General features: G+C 38.2%; 2 protein-coding genes across 2 annotated transcripts; one reads left to right on the forward strand and one right to left on the reverse strand.

The window, feature by feature from the left end:
• Positions 1-1,953: 1,953 nt before the first annotated feature.
• Positions 1,954-7,480, reverse strand: LOC123762118 (uncharacterized). The gene is made up of 6 exons (XM_069335935.1): positions 6,782-7,480; positions 5,909-6,223; positions 4,762-5,024; positions 3,734-3,935; positions 2,652-2,749; positions 1,954-2,403 (listed from the first exon to the last, which is right to left on the reverse strand). The coding sequence occupies exons 1-6, from the start codon at positions 6,873-6,875 to the stop codon at positions 2,095-2,097; spliced, it is 1,281 nt and encodes a 426-aa protein (XP_069192036.1). The 5' UTR covers positions 6,876-7,480; the 3' UTR covers positions 1,954-2,094.
• A 2,636-nt stretch (positions 7,481-10,116) lies between these two features.
• On the forward strand, positions 10,117-19,747 carry Zfrp8 (Zinc finger protein RP-8). Its single transcript, XM_045748453.2, has 9 exons — positions 10,117-10,274; positions 11,025-11,164; positions 13,021-13,144; positions 13,840-13,920; positions 14,162-14,255; positions 15,797-15,970; positions 16,749-16,846; positions 18,629-18,739; positions 19,473-19,747. The coding sequence occupies exons 1-9, from the start codon at positions 10,182-10,184 to the stop codon at positions 19,650-19,652; spliced, it is 1,095 nt and encodes a 364-aa protein (XP_045604409.2). The 5' UTR covers positions 10,117-10,181; the 3' UTR covers positions 19,653-19,747.
• The last annotated feature ends 4,588 nt before the right edge of the window (positions 19,748-24,335 follow it).

Consider the following 24,335-nt stretch of genomic DNA (forward strand, 5'->3'; position numbering starts at 1 on the left):
CAGGCTGGAGCTGCATACTCCATGATTGGTCTTACATAAGTGGTATACAGGGTTCTGAAAGATTCCTTACACAAGTTTCTAAAGGGGTGTTCGCTTATGCGTTCGTCTTTCAAGACACATATTACATAATATACATATATGACGAGAAAAAAATGACGTTAGTGCAGTCTCTAGGGCAGATGGAATGCCAGTCGCATAAAACAAATAAAAAAAAAGCTTAAGAAAAAGTTAAGATTGCTATTTGTCTTCACTGAGGTAACTGTAGGATAAGAAAAAAAAAACATTTATAAATACTTTACTTAATAAAAATGACGTTAAACAAATTACAAAACAAAAAAATTATATCCAGGCTTGGCTCTAATACAACGTGTGCAAAACAAATGAGATGAACAATCAAATTTACATTACGATAATATGCAAATAAGATATGGTGCTAGAATACTATGAGCTTGACTGCATAAACCTGTTACCACACCGAGATATGTCAACAGGTCTACTCAGTAGAGCAGTCAGGAGTAATCTGACTAGCTGGATTGATTTATTGATGAAGATTAAGCCACCCAAAAGGTGACACGGGCATGAATAGCCCTTAAGTGGTGGCCCTTTGGAGCCATTACCAGTATCAATAGCTGATACTGGAGATCTGTGGAGGTGCGACTGCACCCTACGGAGAGGTCGTGACCTCTAACAAGCTCGAACGTCAAACCTCTATATATAGGGAACGATGGCCGTCCAGGTAGCGCTGGAGTCATTTATAACTATGCGCCGGCTCGTTAACTGCTTGTTTCGGCCGATGGCGTGATCCTGAGGCGTCACCAGGTGCGAGGAGGGTGACAGGTCGTAGGGGAGGTAGACTGGTGGCACTGTCTAGACGTTTTGAGAGGTGTTGTTGTTGCATTAACTATATTCTACCCACTTCAAGACTCAGAACCAATATAGAAGCATCAAGAGGAAGTATGGGCCAATAGGCCCTCTACAGTTACTTCCATTCTTATGCTCTCATATCCAACTAATACCCATTGTTTCGTGTTCTGTCTTGCATTTGTCACAAGTTTGTTCACCTCATCCAAAACTGTTGCACCATATCACCTCGCCCAAATGCGAGTATAAGTAAGACGGATAAGCTGTTTAGTGTTAGTATAAATAAGACTCTGTTTAGTGTTTTCAGATTACAGTTGTGTGTGTAAACTAAAGTCTTTGAAAATGTAATAAGTTATTACGAAACGCGTTCAAGCGTTGCGTCATACTAGAAATGAATTTTGGAGAATTGATTTTTCATTTACCATCGTCAGTAAAAAGAAACAAGAAATATTGAGAAAATTCGTGTTAGAATTATTAATCTCACTTTTTCGGTCATATTTAACAACTATATATATATATATATATATATATATATATATATATATATATATATATATATATATATATATATATATATATATATATATATATATATATATATATATATATATATATATATATATATATATATATATATATATATATATATATATATATATATATATATATGTGTGTATATCACGAAAATAAACACGTGATTAAGAATGTGACAATGTCAGACCACGGAGGAAAAATGAAACAGGAAATTTCCTTAAGTACTTGGACCTTCTGAAGATGTATTTAATATACGAAAGTACTTAAGGAAATTTCCTGTTTCATTTTTCCTCCGTGGTCTGACATTGTCATATATATATATATATATATATATATATATATATATATATATATATATATATATATATATACATATATATATATACATATATATATATATATATATATATATATATATATATATATATATATATATATATATATATATATATAATCACAATCGACTTGAGAATGGTCCAGGACGGACCGAAACGTCGTCGTCCCTTCAATTTCTAGTGTGTGGTCTGGTTAACATACTTCAGCCACGTTATTGTGACTCATCGCCTGCATAGATAGATAGATATATAGATAGATAGGGCCATGATGTATGTTGGCTAGTCACTCGATTCTGCTTCATGGCAATATATCCTTAATAGAAATAATTATATTATCCGTTTGTCTATTCCTTTGAACAATTTCTCATTTTCTGTTAAGTTTTGATTGCCATTGAACTTTCTTGTCCTCACTGTGGATGTGATCAAAAATCGGGTTTTCATGAGAGGTTCTCGGGTTATTCTGCGAGTGCCCGAAGATCATGTCCACTTCCTCGTAGACGTGCTCACTCCTGGAGACATTCCCTGGCTGGTTGACGTAGTGGGCGTGCAGAGAGGGCGGTGAGCTGGAGGGCAGGGTAGGTGGCGTCCCTGTGGGCCCATGGTGATTCTGCAGTGTCTTGAAGTTGGTACATTGTCCCTCCCCGCTAGTCGAGCCTCGTAAGAGCACCAATACCTAAGAATTCATGCCGCATACATTGTAGTCAGTACACGTAACATACCGAGGATAAATTTCACAAGCTATGAAACAAAAACTTACTTTCCTGTGAATCTTACATTTATATATTCATCACTAACTAAATAAACATTTTAAGATACTGTTCGCCAAGATAAGAATGTAAGATAAAATTGCAAATGTGATTATGGAATTTAATAGTGGAGAAATTGAGATTATGTAGAGATAGGGTTTATAAAATGTGTGACCTTGGTCCAGCGGTGGTAGAAGACCATAGCGAGGGCGCTGAAGACGATGAGGAGGAGCCCCAACACCGCCACCAGGGGAAGCGACACCTTCACACACACTGTAAAGAGAGATGAACACACAATGGGTATATACACCCACAGGTGTCGCCAACTTCTCACTGTATTGAAATTTCCTATTAATTGAATAACTTCTTGGGAGCGACTAAACTAGTCAAGTTGTCGTCTTCGTCGCCAATGTCACAGGTATATCAGAGTAAAACTGCAAGGCCAAGTGTCGGACTACCAATTGCATGAGAAAGGGACGCCACAAGGAGGTCCTGAGCCCTAATCTCTGTAATATCCTTACGGAAAACCTCGTTACCAAGACATTTGCTGCTAATAAAATTATCAAAATTAGTATTAAGTCGAACTCTTCATTTGGCTTAAGAGAAGTGCAAAATATCAGACAAGGTGACAACCAGCCCAGCTTACTAAACCGTGGACTTTGGCACAATTATTTTTTGTTAAGTTTTCCCTTCGTCATTTCCTCCATCCCATCTATCCATCAGGCTTGGGTACAAATATTACTGGGAATATGGGATAGATGTTCATGGTAATGACACGAAGTGTAAACTATGTGGTATGTTAAGGTCTCACACCCTTGCCCATTATATTCTTGATTGTCCGTTGATTAGTGTATATAGAAACACTGAGATAAGGACTGTTCCTGAACAAATAGCCTGGATGTGTCACAACGGAAAGGTTGATGATATTCTTGAGAGATATAAGAATTTTGCACCAAGATTGTAATATTTTGTTGAATTATCTGCAGGTGTCTTGCAAATTGTCTATACAGTATACCTAGGTCATAAAAGTATTTGTGTGTACGTCTGATACCATACTACTTGTGAAGGAGGAAATGTATATTTTTACCTCTCAGAATGTTTGGTAATGTGTTTATTTGTGATGTGTGTCTATGTATATATTAACACGTTGTACTGAATGGGGTGAGAATAGCTTGAGCTACCTCATCCCTTTGTGTGTATTTTACCTCAATAAACTTATTTCAATTTCAATTTCAATTTCAATCTATCCATCCTTACTTCCTTCAGGTGATCTCTGGGTGACACGGGGCTGGGTGACCGTAGACGCGCCCCCAGGGGGTAGTGGAGGAGGGAAGCCCCGGAGGTGGTGGACCATGTACACGGCGCTGCTCAAGCCGCTGCCCTTGAAGGTCACTCTGGCCGTCATGTCGTCCAAGTGGGTGACCCACAAGATATCCTCGTTGTTACCCAGTCGTGTGACCTGTGGAGTACGAGGCCCTAATTAATAATAGTTACTGCATCATCTCCCCTTCCTCTTGAGTTTACAAGAACAAACAATATATGTACACTCACCATTAGCATTATATTACAACTTTGATAAACCATGCTCAGTTAGCTACACTACAACTTCCAAAAATAATACAAAACTCAAAACAGCAATTAAAGCAACATATTTGGAGACAATGTGTTACAGTCATCAAACACCATCGAACAGAGTGAAAGAAAGTACTAGAACAGAGTGAGTACTAGCTTAATAACGCTAGTACTCTGCTTCTTCTTGTTGTTGTTTTAGATTCAGCTACTCTGAACAAAAAGTTCCAAGTAGCACGGGCTATGGTGACCCCGTAGGTACTCTGCTTGTTAAATGCTTCATAAATAGAAATAATAATACGTGATACCTCCCTTCACCTCACCTGCCTCACATAACACCCGTGCCAGATTCACGAAGCAGTTACGCAAGCACTTACGAACCTGTACATCTTTTCTCAATCTTTGGCGGCTTTGTTTAACATTATTAAATAGTTAATGAGCTCCGAAGCACTAGGAGCCTGTTTATAACAATAACAACAGTTTATTGGGAAGTTTTCATGCTTGTAAACTGATTAATTAATGTAACCAAAGCCGTCAAAGATTGAGGAAAGATGTACACGTTCGTAAGTACTTGCGTAACTGCTTCGTTAATCTGGCCCAAGGTCCCATTAGGCTCACGGAACAAGGATATATAATTCCAAACTTGTAAAGCATAAACAACACAAAGTCCACAGATTAACAAAATGGTAAATAAATTTTATTAATAATAAAATTACCTTGAAGACGTAAGCATCATAATCTAAGGCCAGCCAGAAGGTAGCGTAGGCAGGCAGAGGGTCGCAGGTAGCGGGCATGGCTGTGACCAACGACAAGAACGTCGTGTTTGTAGCGTGTGTCCAGCAGATCACCATCTCCTCCCTGGCCACTGTCAGGAACATCCTCGTCGGGGAGGTGGGCATGGCGCTCAACACCACCTTCTCTGCCCCCACCATCAGCGTCATGTCCTCGTATCCGTCCTCTAACCTCCAGTTCGGCGTCTCTGTAACCAGGGGGGAAAGTATATAGCTGGGTTCGGGCGCATTGTGTACCACGCATTGTGTACCACACCCAGACTCTGGTCGTCTTAGTTTACTGTGCCACACTCTTAAGAAGTGAATATACATAGCATTTATCATCTGTAAAATATCTGGCATCTATTATCTTAGATGACAATAAATGTTCAGTAAAGTGAACAGGATGGGTATGGGGCCCACTGCCGCCCAGAGGAACGGTATGGGGGTCCACTAACGCGACTTCTTAGCTTTTGGTCTCTTTTTGTCTCACTGCATTGAGCACTGAGTTTATGACTGTACATAATAAGAATCAAAATAACATGGAAACTTAAAATAGTTAGCATTCTTTGTCATTGATATTTAATCGACCACCAGTAATTAGGATTGTATCTCAACTATCAAGCTCTATGTCCTTAATAATAAAATGGCTGTTAGTATTGCAGACGTGGTCCTAAATGTGGTCAAGTAAAGTTTTGCTTTTATATTGTTTCGTGGTTTGTTCATTGTAAATTTATATGTTGATTTACCCCAAAAATTTTAAAAGTAAACAATGGAATAAATATGATATGACGGCAGAATCGAACCAGCTTTCTGGGTAGCCCCAGACGCTCACCTTAACCATTGGACCATGATATGCTATAATTTACATAGCCTGGAGTCCCCCCAGACTCACCAGGACTCTGGAGACACCGAGCTGGTGGTCAATCCAAGTTTTACACGTAACCTGCATATCGCGGTCCATGGGTAAAGCATGCGTCTGGGTTTACCCAGGAGTACGCTGGTTCGATCCTCTTGTCCTGCTCGAAAGGTTTTCTCACAGTAAACGTATTTTGCCAATACATTTGCATAACAAATAATGAAGCAGACTCACCTTGGGGACAATCCGTCATGAAGCGACTGCCACGTATCTTAACCACCTTCTCAGGCTCTCGCTCCGTCACCTTATCATCCTCAGTTAACCATACACTGCCGTTCCTGAAGCGCACCTCCAGCCTCTCCTTCAGCACTAACTCCAACGCCAGCCACTTCTGCTGGTGTTCAGTGGACTCATTTGTTTGGATGCGTCTCTTGATTCCCCTCTGATCAACTTCAATGCTGAACGTAGATGCCCGAGGTGGAAACAGCATATAAAAGAATACGGAATCTTCAAAAGTGGTACTTTTGTAGTTGTTTTGAATTGAACAACCTGAAATAGTAACCGTAGAAGTTAAATATTCGTTGGCGAGGTAAATTAAGGTAATTATCATTAAAAAGCACTAAGTCATTACGATCATACATCACTAGGAAGGGATATGAGGATAAGGATATAGGACTGGGTGGAGGATAGGAATCGTGCCCAATCACTTGGACGGTCGGGTACAGAACGCCAACCTGCAAGATTTATTATTAGAGAAGCGAGTTTATTTGCTTATGGACACATGTCATATAACTGCGGGATCACTTAAGGACTATGGCAAATGTTAGTGCAAAATTTCTGTTTAGTATTAGGATCTGCCCGAAACGCTATGATTGTTAGTGGCTCTTCATGAATGTACCATTTAATCACCAACGTACGTACTTTCACAACCCATTGTACTTTCTTGCATATAAATAAATAAATCTAATTGATATTGCCCATTTGTATTGATATCTGTTTTCGTTTAGAAATACAAAAATCAAGTGTTCGATTAAATATAATTTATTCTTTGGTTGTGCTAAAGAATAAAACATGTTAGATAATCTCTTAGAACTAAAGATGGCTGACCTGCATGAAGAAAGTTGGCTTGATTAAGATGTAAAAATTGAGTTTGGAAGATCAGCCCGACCACTACCACAGTCAACTGCCGCGGAAGCCTCATCCCGTCGACTGAAAGAACGAATTCTCTTGTTCACCACACTTCACACTAGGCTTATACAGCTGATGCAGTTGGCTTCCTGTAGGGGACAGGACCCCTGTACTTCGGCTTCCCGAGGTATCCCCTGGCCACCTACTGACCTTTCTCAGGATGCAACCTGCAACAATTGCCTAACTGAGGCACCAGACAAAAGGTAACGTGTCCGACTGTCTCTGTCCTTCCAGGAAACTGACCTTTAGTTGTGAGTCGACAACGTAGACCACTGTGCTACTTTATCATTTTAATCACTGTTTGCATACAGTAAATTATTGCAGTCTTTATATGGTTGCTGCTGTACTTATGCGGCTTACGGGGTACTGGTTGCTAGGTGAACAGCAGGCACGGACAGGACACGGTTGCCTGCTGGCACGACCATGCAGTACACGGCTATCTGCTGGCACGACCATGCAGTACACGGCTACCTGCTGGCACGACCATGCAGTACACGGCTACCTGCTGGCACGACCATGCAGTACACGGCTACCTGCTGGTAACCGTTAAGACATGGCTACCTGCTGGCAGGATTACCTGCTGACACGACTATCTACAGGCACGGCTATAAGATAACTAAAAGTTAGCTGTTTCTTAGTATGGACACAAAGTCAAAATTACAGGAAATAAACAGGATATGCAACAGGATACATTTCCCCTTGCCACCTTGTAGCCTCACACTGCTCTCCTTACCCTCCTCACCTTATCTCTACCCTCATGTCCTCACTTTACCGCTATTCTCTCACCTTTATCATTACCCTCCCCTCTTCATCATTACCGTCCCCTCCTCCTCCAGCAATACCCTCCCTTCATCACCTCACCCTTACTCTCCCCCCCCCTTCTCACTCACTACTACTACTAATGGGCACACGTCTAGATCCAGAATCCCTTCGTGTACCAGCTGCCCTCCGCCTTGGCGCCCCAATTCACACTGAATACAAGTGTATTTGCGACAGGGTGTAATCAGACCAATATGGACTGCATGGGTTGCACCGCGGAAAATCCAAGGGCTGGAATGCAAGACACAACGAGGTCAATGACATCATCAAGAGGAGCCTTGTCTCGGCTCAGTGCCCAGCGGAGAGAGAACCTCGCATCCTAGGGGACCAAAACCCGGATGACCCCGAACTTTGCCCAGATGGCATCACAATATACCTCTGGAAGAGGGGTAGACAGCCGGTGTGGGACTACACGTGTGTATCCACCTTGGCTGACACCTACATACGCTTTGGTGCTGATTAAGCAGGTGGGGCGGCCAACCGCCGGGAAACAGCAAAATCAGTCAAGTACAGGCGATTGGAAGGTCAATAAACCTTTGTTACCATAGCGTCTGAGACACATAGCCCCTGAGATAGGAATGTCTTGGGATTCCTCAAAAATTGGGTTCCAGGCTCATCATCAGAGACCCAAAGGCAGCCAGTTTCCTGTTTCAGCACCTCAGTGTGGCGATCCAGAGGGGAAACGCCTGCTGCGTCCTCGGTTCCTGTCCGGAAGCGGAGGAGCTCCAAGAGATCCATAACCTCTAAACCAGTTGTAATAACTAATGTAAATCTTGTACCCTTTAAATTTCTAATAAAGCACAACAAACATGGTAATTAGATATATATTTGACGTAAATGGTCACAGCTATGGTTGCTGTTTGGTATGACAGCGTCTTGACAAGCCGATCCGTAAGGTAAGGCTACACAGTGCAGGTGTAAGAAAGTGCGAGAACGGGTTGTATAATCTCCCATTGCCGTTGTATCTGTCGATTATGTCGGATTGAACTAGACGTCAGTGGATGTTGTTTGACATTGTTATTTTTACAATTTATCTATACACCTTAAATTTAATTATAATAAAGCTCGTACTGAGGCAAAGTGAAATCGACACCAGTAATTCCATCTATCATCATACTATTATGCAAGAGGAGCCCCACACATCTATGGATCTTCTAATAAAATCATCCGACTTCTAGATGTTACTACTGCTCAGCTTAGACTCGGTTACAAGTATCTTTGGGAATTCTGATTATTTGTTGATATAGACCTGACCAAATGTAAACTGTGTCAACAAAATTATTCGCACTCCCTCTGCCACTAAGTGATGGAGTGCGGAAAGATGCGTGAATTCAGAGACAAGTCTATAACAAATGTTCCAGAAATGTCTAAATATTTCATTCAAAATTATCTTCTACCAGAAATCTTAGCCAAATATCCCCAGTTTCAGGACAAACATATCAATTGTGAAACTAGCTCTCCACGTATGTCAGTTGCTTAATTAGAAACTGCGACTTGTGGTCGATCTCGAGCCCATTGAGCTCGAGATCGACCACAGTTGGGCTTATCAACATGAGTTGATAAGCCCAACACGGAACCAAAGCAACTGGGTAGTTTCAACAAGTCGAGCAACACCGCTGACAACACCTCAACCCTCCACCTGCAACCCTTTCTCGCACTTTCTTACAACGTTAAGCAACATATAGCCGAAGCCCTACATTACATATAAAACACTCATCTAACTATCTACAGACAGCTTACGCTATAACAGCTTAATTCATCAAAGAAAATTGATTATTTTTATAATAGGATGGCTCCAAGTGTGTGTAATTCTAGTATCTTCTGGTCAGACGACGGAACACTGGATTTTTTCCCAGGATGAAGACAGTTTAATTAAGGTTATATATTTATTAACGTTTGTTTGGCTGTATAACAATATATATACCTTCAATGTAAGCATTGTATATATATTATAATACATATATATTATATATCATATATATAATGTTAATACCATTATTATTATTGTTATATACAGTATTTGTTTTGACTGAAAACATGATATGAACAAAATGTGCATTATTGTCATGTATTTTAGCTTATTTAATTATACATGAAATATTCTGAGCAATACAAAATTAGGATACAGTAATTCAAGTATCTGTTCGTTCAAGGAAAAGTAATTTACTTAAATAGCTACTTGGCAAAGAACGATATCATGGAGATGTTCGATAGTTATTAGTTACGTTAGATATCTTATATAGAAGTAAATGTTTAAATGGTTTGAAAACAATTGTCAGTTATCATCGAAGTGTAAATTATAGGTTAAATAGACATGTGTGTATACAGTATAAGTTTAGGTATGTTTCTGTGTTTGTAAAATATGTATGGTTGTATTTTGTTGGCAGAAACTTGAAATTGTTCACTGTACGAAAACTCTCTTCATACGCATGATAGTTGTATCTCTGGCACCAAAATAAAAATAAGGTAGAGGTGTTCACTCGTGAGGTTAGGCGGCGGCATGGCAGCGGGTCGGGAGAATGTAGTCGTGGAGTTGGGCTTCATCGAGAAGACTCCAGCGTGGAGGTTAAGATCCAAGTTTTTTCCAAGCAAGGTATAATTGTTTAGACAGTTGGCTTTGTGTCAATTTCACACAAACATGTGGGTGAATGTCATGAAATTAATTTGACAAACTTAAACTTTCTTGCATACAGTTCTAATACTTAAAATATTTTCTATTTGTGAAGGATAGTAGTCACATCCTACAGAAGAGGGTTTGTCAACCGATTCTAAAGCCTAGCAAACCCTGTCGAGCCTAGCACGTCCTAAGCTAACACATCCTATCCTTACAATCACAAAATGAGCCGTTGTGTGTAAGATTGAAGAAACTGTGATGAGTTCTGTTCAGGCTTTTTTTTTTTTTTAATGCGTTTTGGTTTATTTCTAACCCCCAAATTCACTTCAAGGAGAAAGCCAGGTTCTGATCTTGGGCCCTGGTAGGCTCCTGAGGGATACAGAGCCTTGGCATTATAAGTCTGGTTAGTAGGTATTTTGCTTTTGGGTACAATTTGGTTCCGCTCATTGCATGGTTTTAAGCTTCTAGGCTGCTCATCAGATTGTGCCTGATTTCCATGTGTGGATATGTTATTAGATATCATGTGGTATTCCACACAGCTTCTGATGATAGTGTGACAAATCTCCTCCCAAAAGATTTGTTGTTTTGTTGTCCCTATTGGTTATGATATTTTCACTGTGCAAAGCTGTAAATCATATTTTGATTATACTGTAGTTAGTACACAGTGTTTTAGTCAATTTAAAAAATATATACTATATAAATTTTATACTTTACTGTTTTTTCTTTCAGGTTGGTGGCTATCCAGCATGGTTAGCATTAAAAAACCTTCCTTCAAATGAAGAGCTGTCATGTCGCATTTGTAGTAAACCTCTTGTTTTCCTCTGCCAAGTTTATGCTCCGTTCCATGACAGAGATAATTGCTTTCACAGGTATGGCTGCCTTTAAATTTTTTTTGCTACAGTATAAAACTAGTTTTAACATAATCTATAAAAATTAGACAGATCTTTGTTGAAATATGCTTGAGGCCATGGACATCCTAGAATATTGTCCAGCAGTAATTTTTTTTTTATCCAATGAAAACCCCAATGTATACTCTTCAGTTTTAAATTACCTGTATTCAGTATTAAACATCTTTAAAGTCATGCTTGGGAAAATGGGGCTGGCCAGATCATGTACCAGCAAATAAAGTAAAACACTGTAATGTACAATACTGAGAAAAAAAGTATACTTTCGGTGTGTCTTATAAGTTGAACGTATGCACATAAGAAGCATAAATGGCGGCTATTAGATTAAGACAGCAGAATACACAGTATACTCAATCCCTGGTATCACACACTTCCTGTGCCTTGCAAGTGATTTGTGTAGGTTCGAGTCCTGCCCTTGGAATATTCTGGGTGTCAATACTTAAATGTTCACCTCTGTTCTCCCAGCAGTAATTGGGTACCTGGTTATTAACCAATTGGCAGATTATGTTCCAGGAAAACTAGTGGCTCAGTGTTGTCTGATTGTGCCTATGGCACCTCTGCTCTTCACCGGTTCTATTCTGCATTTTCTTCCATATCGTTCACTCCAGTACGTTGTTATTTTACTGTGTAGATTAGGGACCTGGCCATCCAGTATTTTCCATGTGTATATTATTTGGTAATATAATAACCTCAGAATAGTTTAATTTAAATTCATATTGTGCTATTGTAAAAGATAGTAGAGCTGCCACTCTGTAGATCTTCTGGCATTTTTACTGCACGTGCTATGCTACACGAGTAACTGTTTATTTTAAAAGCTAACATAATTTGAATAGGCCTTAAAATTGTATAGATGCACAAAATTTCACATAATTTGCATAAAATGTGAAACCAAGAATCAACAAACATCTACATATCTTGGGAATTTGGAAGAAACTGGGCACTTGTTTTCATTGATGGCTAGAAAGAATGTGGTCTCTGCATTTAAATGCTGATTATATGTTTGAAGATAAGATTTTTGAATTTTAAATACTGTATTATACAGTACAGTAATACAAATCCAGTATATGCAAATAAGGTTCACAGTTCCATCTGTTTCTGTACCCACCTGTGAAAAAAGTAATAAACTAGGGCCAGTGAGTGCAACTAATGTGCATGCTGTAATATAATATTAGAACAATAAACATACAGTACTGTTTTTTCTGTTATCACACATTACATGTAACTACTGTACATGTTTATGTACTGTGGCTGTATGCTGTGGCTATCTGGCTCATGTTGTGAACATTGTCACCAGCACTGGGTTCACTGATACATGAACCGTGTACATCATCTTTATGGTATAAATGAGCCAGGGGTCTTTTGTCACTATCATCGATAAATAACTGCAGTTGTTTATTTTATTATCATTAAATGATGCTGTGGGCACAATCTGCACGGAGGTGCTATGAACTGCTGCGCATGCACTGCTGTTGCATGCACTGCTCCATGTGCTGCTCAAGGTTGCTCTCTGAGTATTGAGGCCCTTACACCCAGGAGGGCTGCCCATGATTTCTTTCCAAGAAGGCGTCTATTTCCTGGAGGCCTGAAGAAGCGGATTCGAGCCCTAAGTATCCATGGGAGTTTTAAATATTACACAGCACTTTAATTCATGCCTGATTGTGATACATTGTTGAAGGGTTGAAGGCTAAAGATTTGTCAAAAACAACCTATACAGCCTAGAATGGCTCAAAGCAGTTTAGTGGTGAGTGAGAGTGTATATATAAGAAATAATTGATCCTGGGATCATTATTTTTTAAATATACTGTATTTTAATATTTCAGAACAGTGTTTGTGTTTGTATGCCGTGATCCAGACTGCTGCCGAGAAAATAGTTCATCAAATATTCGAGTGTTTCGCTCTCAACTGCCCAGAGAAAATGAATTCTATCCCGATGAACCTGCTAAGGCAAGTAAATGCTACATAAGAATTTTGTATTTTGGGAAAATATACAAATATTCCTTTTAGAAAGCATATCTTTGAAGAAGTAAATGACTTATGTGTACATTCAATGTAAATGAGTCTGAAAATTAGCAGATGATACAGAAACTGAAGACATTTCAAATAAGATGGAAATAGCTTGTGCTAAGTATAGCCTAAGGGGCAGGAAAATATTTTGTACTTCAGGAACAGAAAAGTAAATCATTGAATTTTTAAAAATAATTTGGACCTCTAATTTAACTGTCTATGAAAGCAAAGTGGTTATTGATAGGCTATATATTAATGATAGGATAATATTGAACAAGTGCTCCTGATTAGATCATAAAATAGAAGACTACTATGTATCGGATGAAAAAGCAAAGTTAGAAAATTTAAGGTTACCGAGAGGATTGGATCGACTTGCATTCAGAAAGTTTTGGAAACATAAAGTATTCATCCAACAATAGCCTGCAAATGGTGTTCATATTTGCATATTTATGCATCAGACTTCTGGAATTTTATTCTTTAGCATTGTTTTAAATGTTTTCAAAAGTTTTTTGTATATTTTATTAACTCCCAAGCTGGAGTTATAATTAACCAATGATTTCTCATCAATAGTCAATGGTTCACACATTGGTCTGCCTTGCATTTTCTCAAGATGAAGTCATCATAAATTTTTTCAGGACATTGAGCCTGGATCTGAGAGCCCAGGAGCTGGTGATTTTAACGCTTTGTGTCGTGTATGTGGTGCATTAGGATCGAAGGTAAGGCTTTTGAAATTGAAAATATATTTGTAATTGAGCAATTTTTTTTTTAAAGTACTGTACATACAGTAATTAGCCTCGGACAATAAAAATAGATTAGTAAAGAAAAGCATTCAAACATTCCAAGCCCTGTTCTCTGTTAAGTGTAAAGTGATATATGTACAGTACTATACTGTATTTGCATCATATGTAATGAATGTGGTAAAGTAAATCTTTATTCATGCTTTTACTAATTTTATAGACATGTGGAGGATGTAAGGTTGCACGTTACTGCTCTAAAGATCATCAAGCCCTTGACTGGAAGGCTGGACATAGGATGGAATGTAAAAATCCAGGTACTGTAATTAGAAAATCATTTTGGTTAATTTGTCAGTTTTCTTTACTCGGAATATATTTATGAAGGTAACCGAGTGCTGCTTATTGGCCCCATTCTTTCCATTCTCAAGAGCCTAATATTGTCTTCTATCACCTCACCCTGAATATTTCTCCAGTTTATATCTACTTGAGGAGCCTTTTGTCCATCTTTAATCTTTTTCATAGTTCTCTAATTTGTGGTGGGCTTGTGCCCACTACGAAATTAATGATACAAAACATAAACTCTCTTTGAGATCCAAGAGTACTTCAGTATTTTTAACAAAATAGTTGCTAGAAGTGCAGTGATATCTTCGTTTACGATTGTAATCCGTTCCCAGAGACGCGTTCTCAACTAAAACGAATTTTCCCATAAGAAATAATGTAAATTTAATTAATCCGTTCCACACACCAAAAATATTGACTTAAAAATAAATTTTATACCAAATAATACTCATTTTGTACTAGCTACAATACAGTAGTGTGTGTTTATCTTACCATGAATGAAGACTTGTTAGCGTATGGAAGAGAGTGAGGAGGAGGAGGAGAGGTGTTTGTGTTTGGGAGTCCCCTTCCATTATAACAACAGTGATGACATTTCTGGAGTACTCTTTCCTACGTTTTGCAGGCATACCACTAGGACCTGGTTGTGGCTCACTGCTTGTTCGTCTTACCAAGAATCGTGTCTATAGACACTTGTTTTTCCCCTATGTTTTAACACTTGTCTGTAGTTAGATCACATTCTCACTGAATTATCTCTTGTTTTTCATCTCGTCATCCTCACAGCTATTTTCTTAGGTTGAACGTTACCACTGACTTTTTTGGGATCAATGACATGATATATAATAAGAAATTTTATGTTAAAAAAGCAAAAAAGCAGGCAAACAAAGACATTCTTCACAAAGAATTTAAGCTCAGCTGCAGTCGTCACTACGTGGGATAGACTTGTAAACAGAGATGCCTCGCTCCGTGCCCCCAGCACCACGCGCTCATTTGACCCATATGTGTACAAACAGACGTCTTCCAAGTAAACCGTCGTACACCAATTCAGATTTTACGACAAATTTGACGTCGACCAAAAAATTCGTACTCTAGGGCAGTCGTCAACTGAGGTTCCACTGTATTATCAGTTTAGGAGGATGGGTTGACATTTGTGTTCAGTGGATCAGTACGACAATCATTATTCATGTAGCAGAAAATAAGTACAGTACTTTAATTCATTCCCAGTTTCCATATACAGTATCATCTGAAACTCTATTCATGTCGAGGATTGGCACACTAAACATGATAAATTACTGTACTCTTGTATTTTCAATATAGATACAGTATGTATATACAGTATACATATATGCATGCATGTCATAGATAACAATGACAAAACTAAGTATTAATTTCATATTTTATAAAAACGATATCATATTTATACAATATCATATTTTATAAAATTAGAACCCTTGAATTATAACAAATGTTTGGTGCCTTCTTTGATAATTACTTACTATAACAAATGTTCTTTAACCAACAGAAACTGTAAGCAAGGTTTCATGTATGGGAAATGAAAAATTCCTTTTTCCCGAGTTTGAGATAGAATTGGAACCCGAAGAACTGGAAGTTTCAAAAGAAAAAAGTGAGGAAGAAGTGACAAAGGAGTACGAGGAGCTGCTGCGATCTGGTCAAGTAACACATCAGGATGATGATGGTAAGGTTTTTACCTCAATAAACCCTTAATATTTATTTGGTTTGTTCAAATGTTTAAAATTCTAGCACCCTGATTCTTCAGAAACTTCTTTTTTCAAGCTATGAATGTGACCGAAAAAGACTCCAGGCAGTCCTATATAAACACACATTTCATTGGCTAAACTATCATAAAAATGATCTTAATCTGCTTCTTTACCCAACACTTCTTATTTATCCTCTCCCAGCCTGCATCTTTCACACTTCCCTGCTAGTTATTCCTACCACTTACAGATATTACATGTATTTCTTATTGTAAATTCCAGCAATCTGGTTTTTATTTAATTTAACATAAATAAGGAAACTGCAGAAAGCCTATTGGGCCACGTGAAGCATCTCCTATTAAACGTACATGGAAATTTCATGTTCATGTACATTATGAATAATCCTTTCTTCATATCCATAATAAAATTTCTCCATTTTATAAATTTGTAGCTTTTTTCATGCAAAAATGCTCAAGTTGCAGTTCTGTGACAGCCTGAAATTGTCATTACTTGAACCCCCTCTCGCCATCAGCTCTTTCCTGCATGTAAGTTGTGTAGGTGGTAATGTGTTACATCTCACCTATGCCTCTGATGAATAGTGAAAAAGCAACAATATTGGCAGGCAAAGCAATTGCCATTTGTGTTGCATAGCATAAATTATACTGTAATGAATTTGTACATTTTTTAAGTTGTTGCTTATAACCTTCAAATTGGTTCTTCCCGAGGCAGACTATTGATGAGTAGTACTTTTTCTTTCAGATTCAGACACTGAAAATGATCTTATTAATATGGCATCTAAAGAGACAGATAAGCAATTTCAGAAGTTCAGAACACGTATCAAAGACTATCCTGATCAAGTAAGTGGTATTTTACTTTCGAAGCTTTAACTTTGATTATAATGCTGATGCCACCTGGTATTGTCCAGCCAAACTGGAGGACACTTATTGTTATAGTTAGATTTGACTAAACATCAAATTTAGTGACTTCTGTGAGGAACCCCTCAGGCTCCCTGGAGCTCTTGGACTGATAAGTGCTATATTAATCTGGAGCAAAGGAGTTCAGCCTACCAGGGACTATGAGCCAGAACCTGGCCACTTCAGAGAGGCACAGGGAAGAATGGCCTATGTAAACACCCATGTGTTTGGGAGCATTTCATGTCTGCCAGTGACTGGGGTTTAGGCACCCAGAGACGTAGGCAAAACAGACTCCACTTAGCAAGAAATTGCAACCGGATAGAGAGGCAGAACTTCCCAAAACCTAAAGAAACAAGCAAATGTCATACACTGTTGCCGCTTGTCTGTGTAGCCCTTCCCTCTCCGGGAGGGGGGAAAGCCCCTAGTGCCAACTACTCTCACCTCAGTTCTTAGGTTGAGGTGCTCTGGGGCAGTCATCAACTCTGGCCTCAATGTCTTGACAGATTTTATGCCTTCATGGTGCAGTAGCCAGGAGTAACTTTAGTGTACTGGGACTGCATGTGCTTAAGGCTACCTGCCCTAGGTGCCCTGTAAGTACTACCCTTGGGTTTTAGGGTTATCTTCCATAGAGCCTTTCGGACTCCATTTCCATAGGGGTTCTTGCTGCTCTGCATTTATTCCACCCTTGGGGCCAGCTGGGGTTTTGTGGCCTTTGTTTGGTCTTGGGTAGGAAGTGGTGGTGGTGTGGGTGGGGGCGTAAGGTGCTGCGGTGCTCGCTTACCTATGTGGCGGCCATGTTCCTGTTCCTTCTGGTGGTGGCGTACTTTTGCAGGATTTTTCTATTTTGATATTCTTGCCAGGAGGGAGTCTGCCTTGTTTGGCTATTAGTCCACATAGGGTATATTGGTGGCCCTCATCTAGGGCCCCCATGCTTGTACAGATCACAAGGGATCCAGTTAATAGCTCATCACCCTTTGTTAGCTTTTGGTTTTCACCGGATAGCAGTAACTTGCCTGGGATTCCCGTAGAAGACACACTTACGGGCCCTGGAAACACGTCGGGTCTTGGTTGACTAATGGATATGTCCTCTTGAGTTCTACCTTGCCTTGTAGGAGTTTTAAGGTTGTTCTGTGCCCTTGCCTCTGGGTGACAGTCACCTGTTTTGCATCAGTCATGCTGCTTGTTGGGTCAGTGACACCTTTGAGTCTTGCAGGATGTGCAAGGTTCGGGTTCAGGCGGCAGTCCGCATTGCATGCCTGATTTATGTTGCTGTAATGCACTAGGTTGGTTGCCTGCTCAGATGCCCTGGTTGTCCTGTTCTGATTACAGTATAGGGACCCAGACTTGGGGGTATTAGTCGTTTCGACTTTGGTTTCGCCCGTGCCCGTAGGTCCTTCCCCAGTTGGCGTTGTTCACCCTGCTCCCCACTCCCAAACGTCTGAGGGTTTTGGAGTTGGGGTGGGGTTTAGTTGTTCAAAAATATAAATGCATTTATTAGTTTTGTAATGGTATTGAGATTCACGTATTTTAATGTTACAGCTGCCAGTAGATCTGAAAACTATGATGCCAAAGTACTGTATATGTGCATTGAATATAAAGAAAATTAGCTTGGAAAATTATAGGGCTGAATTATAACTTGAAGCAGCTGCCTTATACCATCAGTTACTGCAATAATAATTTATTACGTATTGTGCTTGTCATAAGCTGATTTTTACATTGTTATAGATAGTGCGGTATGATCGTGGCCAAGAACCTCTGTGGGTGTCTTCAAGTAACAAGCCTGATAATATACCACCTTGCCCTTCTTGTGGACAACCAAGGCAGTTTGAGTTTCAGGTATGATTTATTTATTTCTATAAATCTTAGGACACACTATAATCCTAGGTATATTCTATTAATTTTCTGTTGACTGGGAGATGGTTAGTAAATTTATAAATTAAAATTTTGGTTTCTATAAGAAAAAAAGCTAACATTTTTACTTTCTTAAAGAAAAGTTTCTTATTTAACTTTCTTTACTTTCTCATTAACATTAAATACTTTCAGATTCACATTTGTCTATTGTGGTCAGAGCCTGGAAACCTGATCATTCAAGAGAATAGTTTTATTTGTGCTCATCTATGTAAGATCTATACTTTTAATATGCATTGCTGTATAAAATAGGCAAAGTAACCGAAGTATACAAGCCACTCAAACTTTAATCAGATGAGGCCTAATGGTTAAATCAAAAGGGGAAACACATACAGTAATTAGGTTAATACTGATCATATCTGCATTTAGTAATTTACTTAAGAGTTGATATACCTACTGGCCATTTTTGTTCTTAAGCATTACTAGAAGGAAGGTTCTGTCAAATTTTCCTGTTTTAAATCTCTCCTTGCATTCTTGTTTTTCAAAATTTGGTGACTGAAGCCATGAATTTAGTTATTTTCAAAAGGAAACTTATCAAGATGTCTTAAATGTCTGAAGAAAGTTTTCCTTTTTCCTTTTAGGAAGGGGTGTTTCTAGAAGTAGCCAAGCATAATGTTACTGCTATAGAAAAATAACATTTCCTTCTGTTTTCTGTTACCAGGTAATGCCACAATTATTGGTGCACTTAAAAGTAGATAACCCAGGCAAGAGTATTGACTGGGGCACTGTGTTGGTGTACTCCTGCAAAGAGAGTTGTCAGCAGGAGAATAATTATATAGAAGAACTAGCTTACAAACAAGACTATTCACCAATATCTCAAGTTATGAAGAATCACTCATAAATAGCAGCAAGTTAATCTTGTATTGCATGTTTTAATTTGAAATGAATGCAGAGTGGAAAAATGACTCAAGGCAAATAAAATTGATTGACTTTTAATTTCTTGAAAGAATGTTTTAATATTCATTATCTTTTATATATATAAATTTATACTGTATATATAACAATAATTTAGCATGTTAATACACAACCATAAGAGTTTTAACAGGTGAAAACCAAAATGATTTTGTCATTTTAGTGAAAGAATATGGAATGTTTTAACGAGGAACTAATTGGCTGCTCCTACATTTTTAGAGTTGTCCTATTTAATATTAGAATCACATTTATGATGTCTTTGGTTAAATAACTAAAATACAGTCTTATTGATAAAGTTTATGAAATCTTGTTAAAGAGCAATGGTCTCAACCTAAAATCCCACCAAGTTATAACTGTACACAAGAGGTCTACATACTGCTATAGTAGGCTTTGTAAAGTGTAAGAAAAAAAATATATACATTTTAAAAATGCTACAAAGATACAAGAATACACTACAAAAATGCATTTTACATAATAGAAGTTTTACATAAATCACTTTCACAAAATGGAAGGCTCCTTCAACAAAACACAAATTAGAATAAGATAATGTAAAATATTTCTTAAGCACTTAATAACAGTGAACCATAGTTTGTGGGGGAATATTAGCATGATAAAAATAAAGCTAGCTTAAAATTATTTTCCATTAAACTGCAAAGTTAAAGGATGTGACAATAGTGGGCAAATCTTAGTATTCTGTTTTTTCCCTTTTACTAGTGTTATTTTGGCTTCACTAGTACCACATATATTGGTTATTTTATGCCATATTCCCTTGGCATTTTACTTAAGAGGTTTTACCTTTTATATTAATTCTTAAAAAGACCGAATGGTTATTCGGTCTCTTGGCAAAATTTAACAAACTGCTACTAGGATAAGGATGACACATTACAACAGGATACATTGAAGATGTGTAGAGAGAAAAGACAGCAAAGTGACCCGTGTTTTCAATGTGAACAACAGTCAAAGTCTAAGCATGAATAGGGGCCCCCTATTATGCATCAAAGTAGTGCTGATCGCGGTGGTCATGAAGTATGGGTTTCCACATACAGTACTGTAAGAGCTCCGTAATTTTGATTACTCTGATTCGTGTCAATGAAATCTGAATAACTCTCGTTGGAGCTCATGACCCATTTTGATCTCTCAACCCGAACATGAATTCTGTTTAAAAATGATTCTGAATTAGTAACTAATAAATTTGAGTCAGTGTTGTAAAATCAAGGATTAATACAAATTTAGGTTGCTGCAATTTCTGCTAAATGAGAGAATAAATTTCAGTTAATATTTGGATGGCAAAGATTAAAAAGTCAAACAGGGATGGGCCCCATATGATTTGGACCACAGAACAGAGACAGTATATGCTTTAGAATTGGGATGAATAAAAGCCACCCCCAAGCAGAGGCAAATGCCTGAATGATAAAGTAAAGGGCAAAGCTGGGAATATGCTGGTCATTAAGTTTAGTTCCAGTTAAGACTACAATAATATGAATGAGTGCAAATAAATGGAGGCATATTTGTATATCTGCACCCCATAAAGTACGCAACAAAAATCTGAGTAAGGTAAGAAGCCTTGGAGCATTGTTTGCAGGTGACAAACATGTGATGACCAACCCCAAGAGTTTCTGCTTGACCCTTATATAAAAGTTCCCTTCCATTGAGGGTCGATAGATGTGTTTCCTAGCACAGTATACATTGGCAAAAAGTTTCATAATAGAAAACTTAAAGCCATGTCAGGTAAACCAGGATGATACACTCGATCACAAGCTGAAGAGAAAGAAATGGTTACCATAATATCAAAAGGTGATGTCAACAACATTAATTAGGTGCCAAATGAACCCCAGTCGAGAGAGAAGAGGGATGACTGTAAAAGGCAGCCAGGATGAAATTAATGCTTACAATCCTGGTCTTGGGATGCCTTCATATTGGCAATAAGAGATACAATTGGCAATAAGGTGTACTTTAAAGGTACAGCCAGAGAGACAGCTTTGGAGGAAGATCAACAAATTACTCGAGGCCATAAGAGTACAACTGGCATAGTCGCATTATATTTCCAGGTACAGTATTGATGAATGATGAATGTTTTCTTAGTCAATGATGACAGCTACAACTGAATTACCCGCAGAAGATGCGCTACGACTGTAAATTGCAAATAATATTTGACTATTATATATTCTTATCCATTACCCTACACCAAGTAACTATGTTAGTAAGCAACCACAGAATAGGCAGCTTAATTTTGTTCTTCACATTGAGAAACTATACTACCAATAATTGGTAATGTACATATGAAAAAACACCAACCTGCAACTTACTAGAACACCCAGACAATTCAGTTCAGTCAAGATATTAAATAATACTTTTAATTTAACATGGATAAAATTCAAATATTTAGTGTCTAAAGTTTATTAGGGTCTGCAAATGAAAACATTTTTAATGAGCCAAGCAAAAGTTTTCTGGTTAAAGAAAAAAGTAACTACAATTTATAGGTAATTGGCCAGCCCATCCTCCTAGGGTTTCACATCAAGAAAATAGTGAATTTTAAATGACCTGTCCTGACCTACCAGACTAAGCCAGAGGACCCAAAACAGAGAACGGGATAGTATGCCACTTTCGTGAGCTGCTTCCATTTTCAAGTAAGACAATTTTTGTCTTACTTGAAAATTTACCTTACTGTGTTACCTTAGTAACACACATCTGCAAAAAGCGACGTTCTTTGTAGTAGGACGGTTGAATTATCTAAAGGTGAATTATCTAAATCTTTAATACGGTAATGTTGCCAATTCTCGACAATACAAAAAAGTTGGCATGTTCCATGTGGAATGAATGAATTGTAAAAGATTTCTACCTGGAAAAATTTAAAAAATGTAGCATGTTTATACAAACAATACTTAATGAGATGTTAATAACTATTTGGTTGCCAAACTTTTGTGTGCACCAACTGATAGGCCACCTCAGTACTGGTTGATAATGTAATTGCACATTGTATTATCTGAGTACTATTATTATAGTACTCATATATGTGTACTCAATATTGTAGTACTATTATATAGTATGTTGTATTATTAAGATGAGTACAGTACTGTTATTTGGCAGTGCTGTGTAAAGCTTGAATACATAGGTCCCTGTTGGAGAAATTGGTACCAACTTTCTGCCACTTACCTCCTCGTTGAAAACTAAGAGGATGGGCGAGGTAGAAAATAATGTGGATGCATTGTTTTACCTGGCATATAAAGTACAGCATCCTTTGACATTTCTGGATACAACACAACATTGGCACTTATTAAGTGCCAGAGAACACTTATGTTCTGTTTGGCCCTGACTTAGAGCTCTACCCATGTAGTACCCCTGGTGGCACTAACATGGCCGTGGTCAGGTGGTTGGGGTTAGATATAATCCCAAAAGATACCAACCAGATATTATTGACCACCTGTATTTACATGCTGCTAATGATGATCGGTCTCCCAATTATGATCATCTATGGCTGGTACTTAATCCCAGGAACAGGACACAAGGAGATTGTGGACCTGTTTTACAGAAGAGATTTACAAAGGACAATCTCTGTAATGAGCTTAAAGATGAATTTAGTGCTCACTACTGGATATTTCTGCTTTGTATCCAAAAATTGGAAGAGGTAAACTCAACTTTGGAAGATGTTGGAGCCAACAAAGACACATGTCTCAAAAGCACTGTACTATGGTTTAGATTTTTCCATTAACCATTCTTTGCACCCTGTACCAAATCAAAAGCAAGTACCGCTATCCGGCAAACCTAGATGTGAAAAGATTGAGATTGACGAAAAGAAAAGTAGATGTACTGTTTTATCCCAGAAACGGGAGATGGGGGGGCTGTGGACTACTTCACATTATCTGAGAACTCTAAATACAAAGGTCATTCGAGGTAATGCTGCTAGAAGCATCACCTCAAATGGCATTGATAGCCTGTGTTCCCATAGTTCATGTGTACAAGCATAAGTACTTTCTTATTGTGTAACCGTCATTAATATGTTGATGCAAAAACTACTAATCTTACTGTTACTGTACAAAACCAACAATTTTGAGCCAAGGACAGAGCCTAATAAATGAAATCCAGCTCATGATATTAACAGGCATGTGAATTTTTTTTATTAAAACAAGCATTCTGCCAAGTCTTTTGCATCGTTATGCCATGACCATTACCTTTGGCAATGGTTGCGACAGAAAGTAATCAAAAGAGGAAAATTCAGTGTGGTTTGATTAATGAGCACAACAAACTCTTATCTCTTGATAAGTTAGTAAAGGTACGATTTAAATGTCAATGCATCGAGCAGTTTAATCATAAAAGGTTTAAAAAAACGAGGAAAACAGTGAGAGGATTCATATTGCTGAACCTCGGGTAATTACTGTATGGGCAATCGAGCTTGCAGGATAGAACTAATCAATGTAGATAAATTACCAAATGGAACCGAGGTGCTGTGGTTGAAAATGTTATAAAACAAAGGAGGAAAATAGGGTTAGCAAATGCAAGTCTAACTTCAGAAAATAGAAAACGTCAAAATCGATGAAGAAGCAGTGCAGGCAACGGGCTGTTGATCTTCAGATCCAATGCACGGTAAGGTACAGTTACTACAATGTATGAGAAA

Source organism: Procambarus clarkii, chromosome 34 (assembly GCF_040958095.1).
Source record: "Procambarus clarkii isolate CNS0578487 chromosome 34, FALCON_Pclarkii_2.0, whole genome shotgun sequence".
NCBI classification, from domain to species: Eukaryota; Metazoa; Arthropoda; class Malacostraca; order Decapoda; family Cambaridae; genus Procambarus; species Procambarus clarkii.

Excerpts from the sequence above, each read along its gene's own strand:
- LOC123762118 (XM_069335935.1), bottom strand. The coding sequence starts at position 6,875 with ATGAGGCTTCCGCGGCAGTTGACTGTGGTAGTGGTCGGGCTGATCTTC. Across the intron at positions 3,936-4,761 it reads ATGATGCTTACGTCTTCAAG|GTCACACGACTGGGTAACAA; the intron begins GTAATTTTATTA and ends CGTACTCCACAG. Across the intron at positions 2,750-3,733 it reads CCAGAGATCACCTGAAGGAA|TGTGTGTGAAGGTGTCGCTT; the intron begins GTAAGGATGGAT and ends CTCTCTTTACAG.
- Zfrp8 (XM_045748453.2), top strand. The coding sequence starts at position 10,182 with ATGGCAGCGGGTCGGGAGAATGTAGTCGTGGAGTTGGGCTTCATCGAG. Across the intron at positions 13,921-14,161 it reads GTGGTGCATTAGGATCGAAG|ACATGTGGAGGATGTAAGGT; the intron begins GTAAGGCTTTTG and ends CTAATTTTATAG. Across the intron at positions 18,740-19,472 it reads CAAGGCAGTTTGAGTTTCAG|GTAATGCCACAATTATTGGT; the intron begins GTATGATTTATT and ends TTCTGTTACCAG.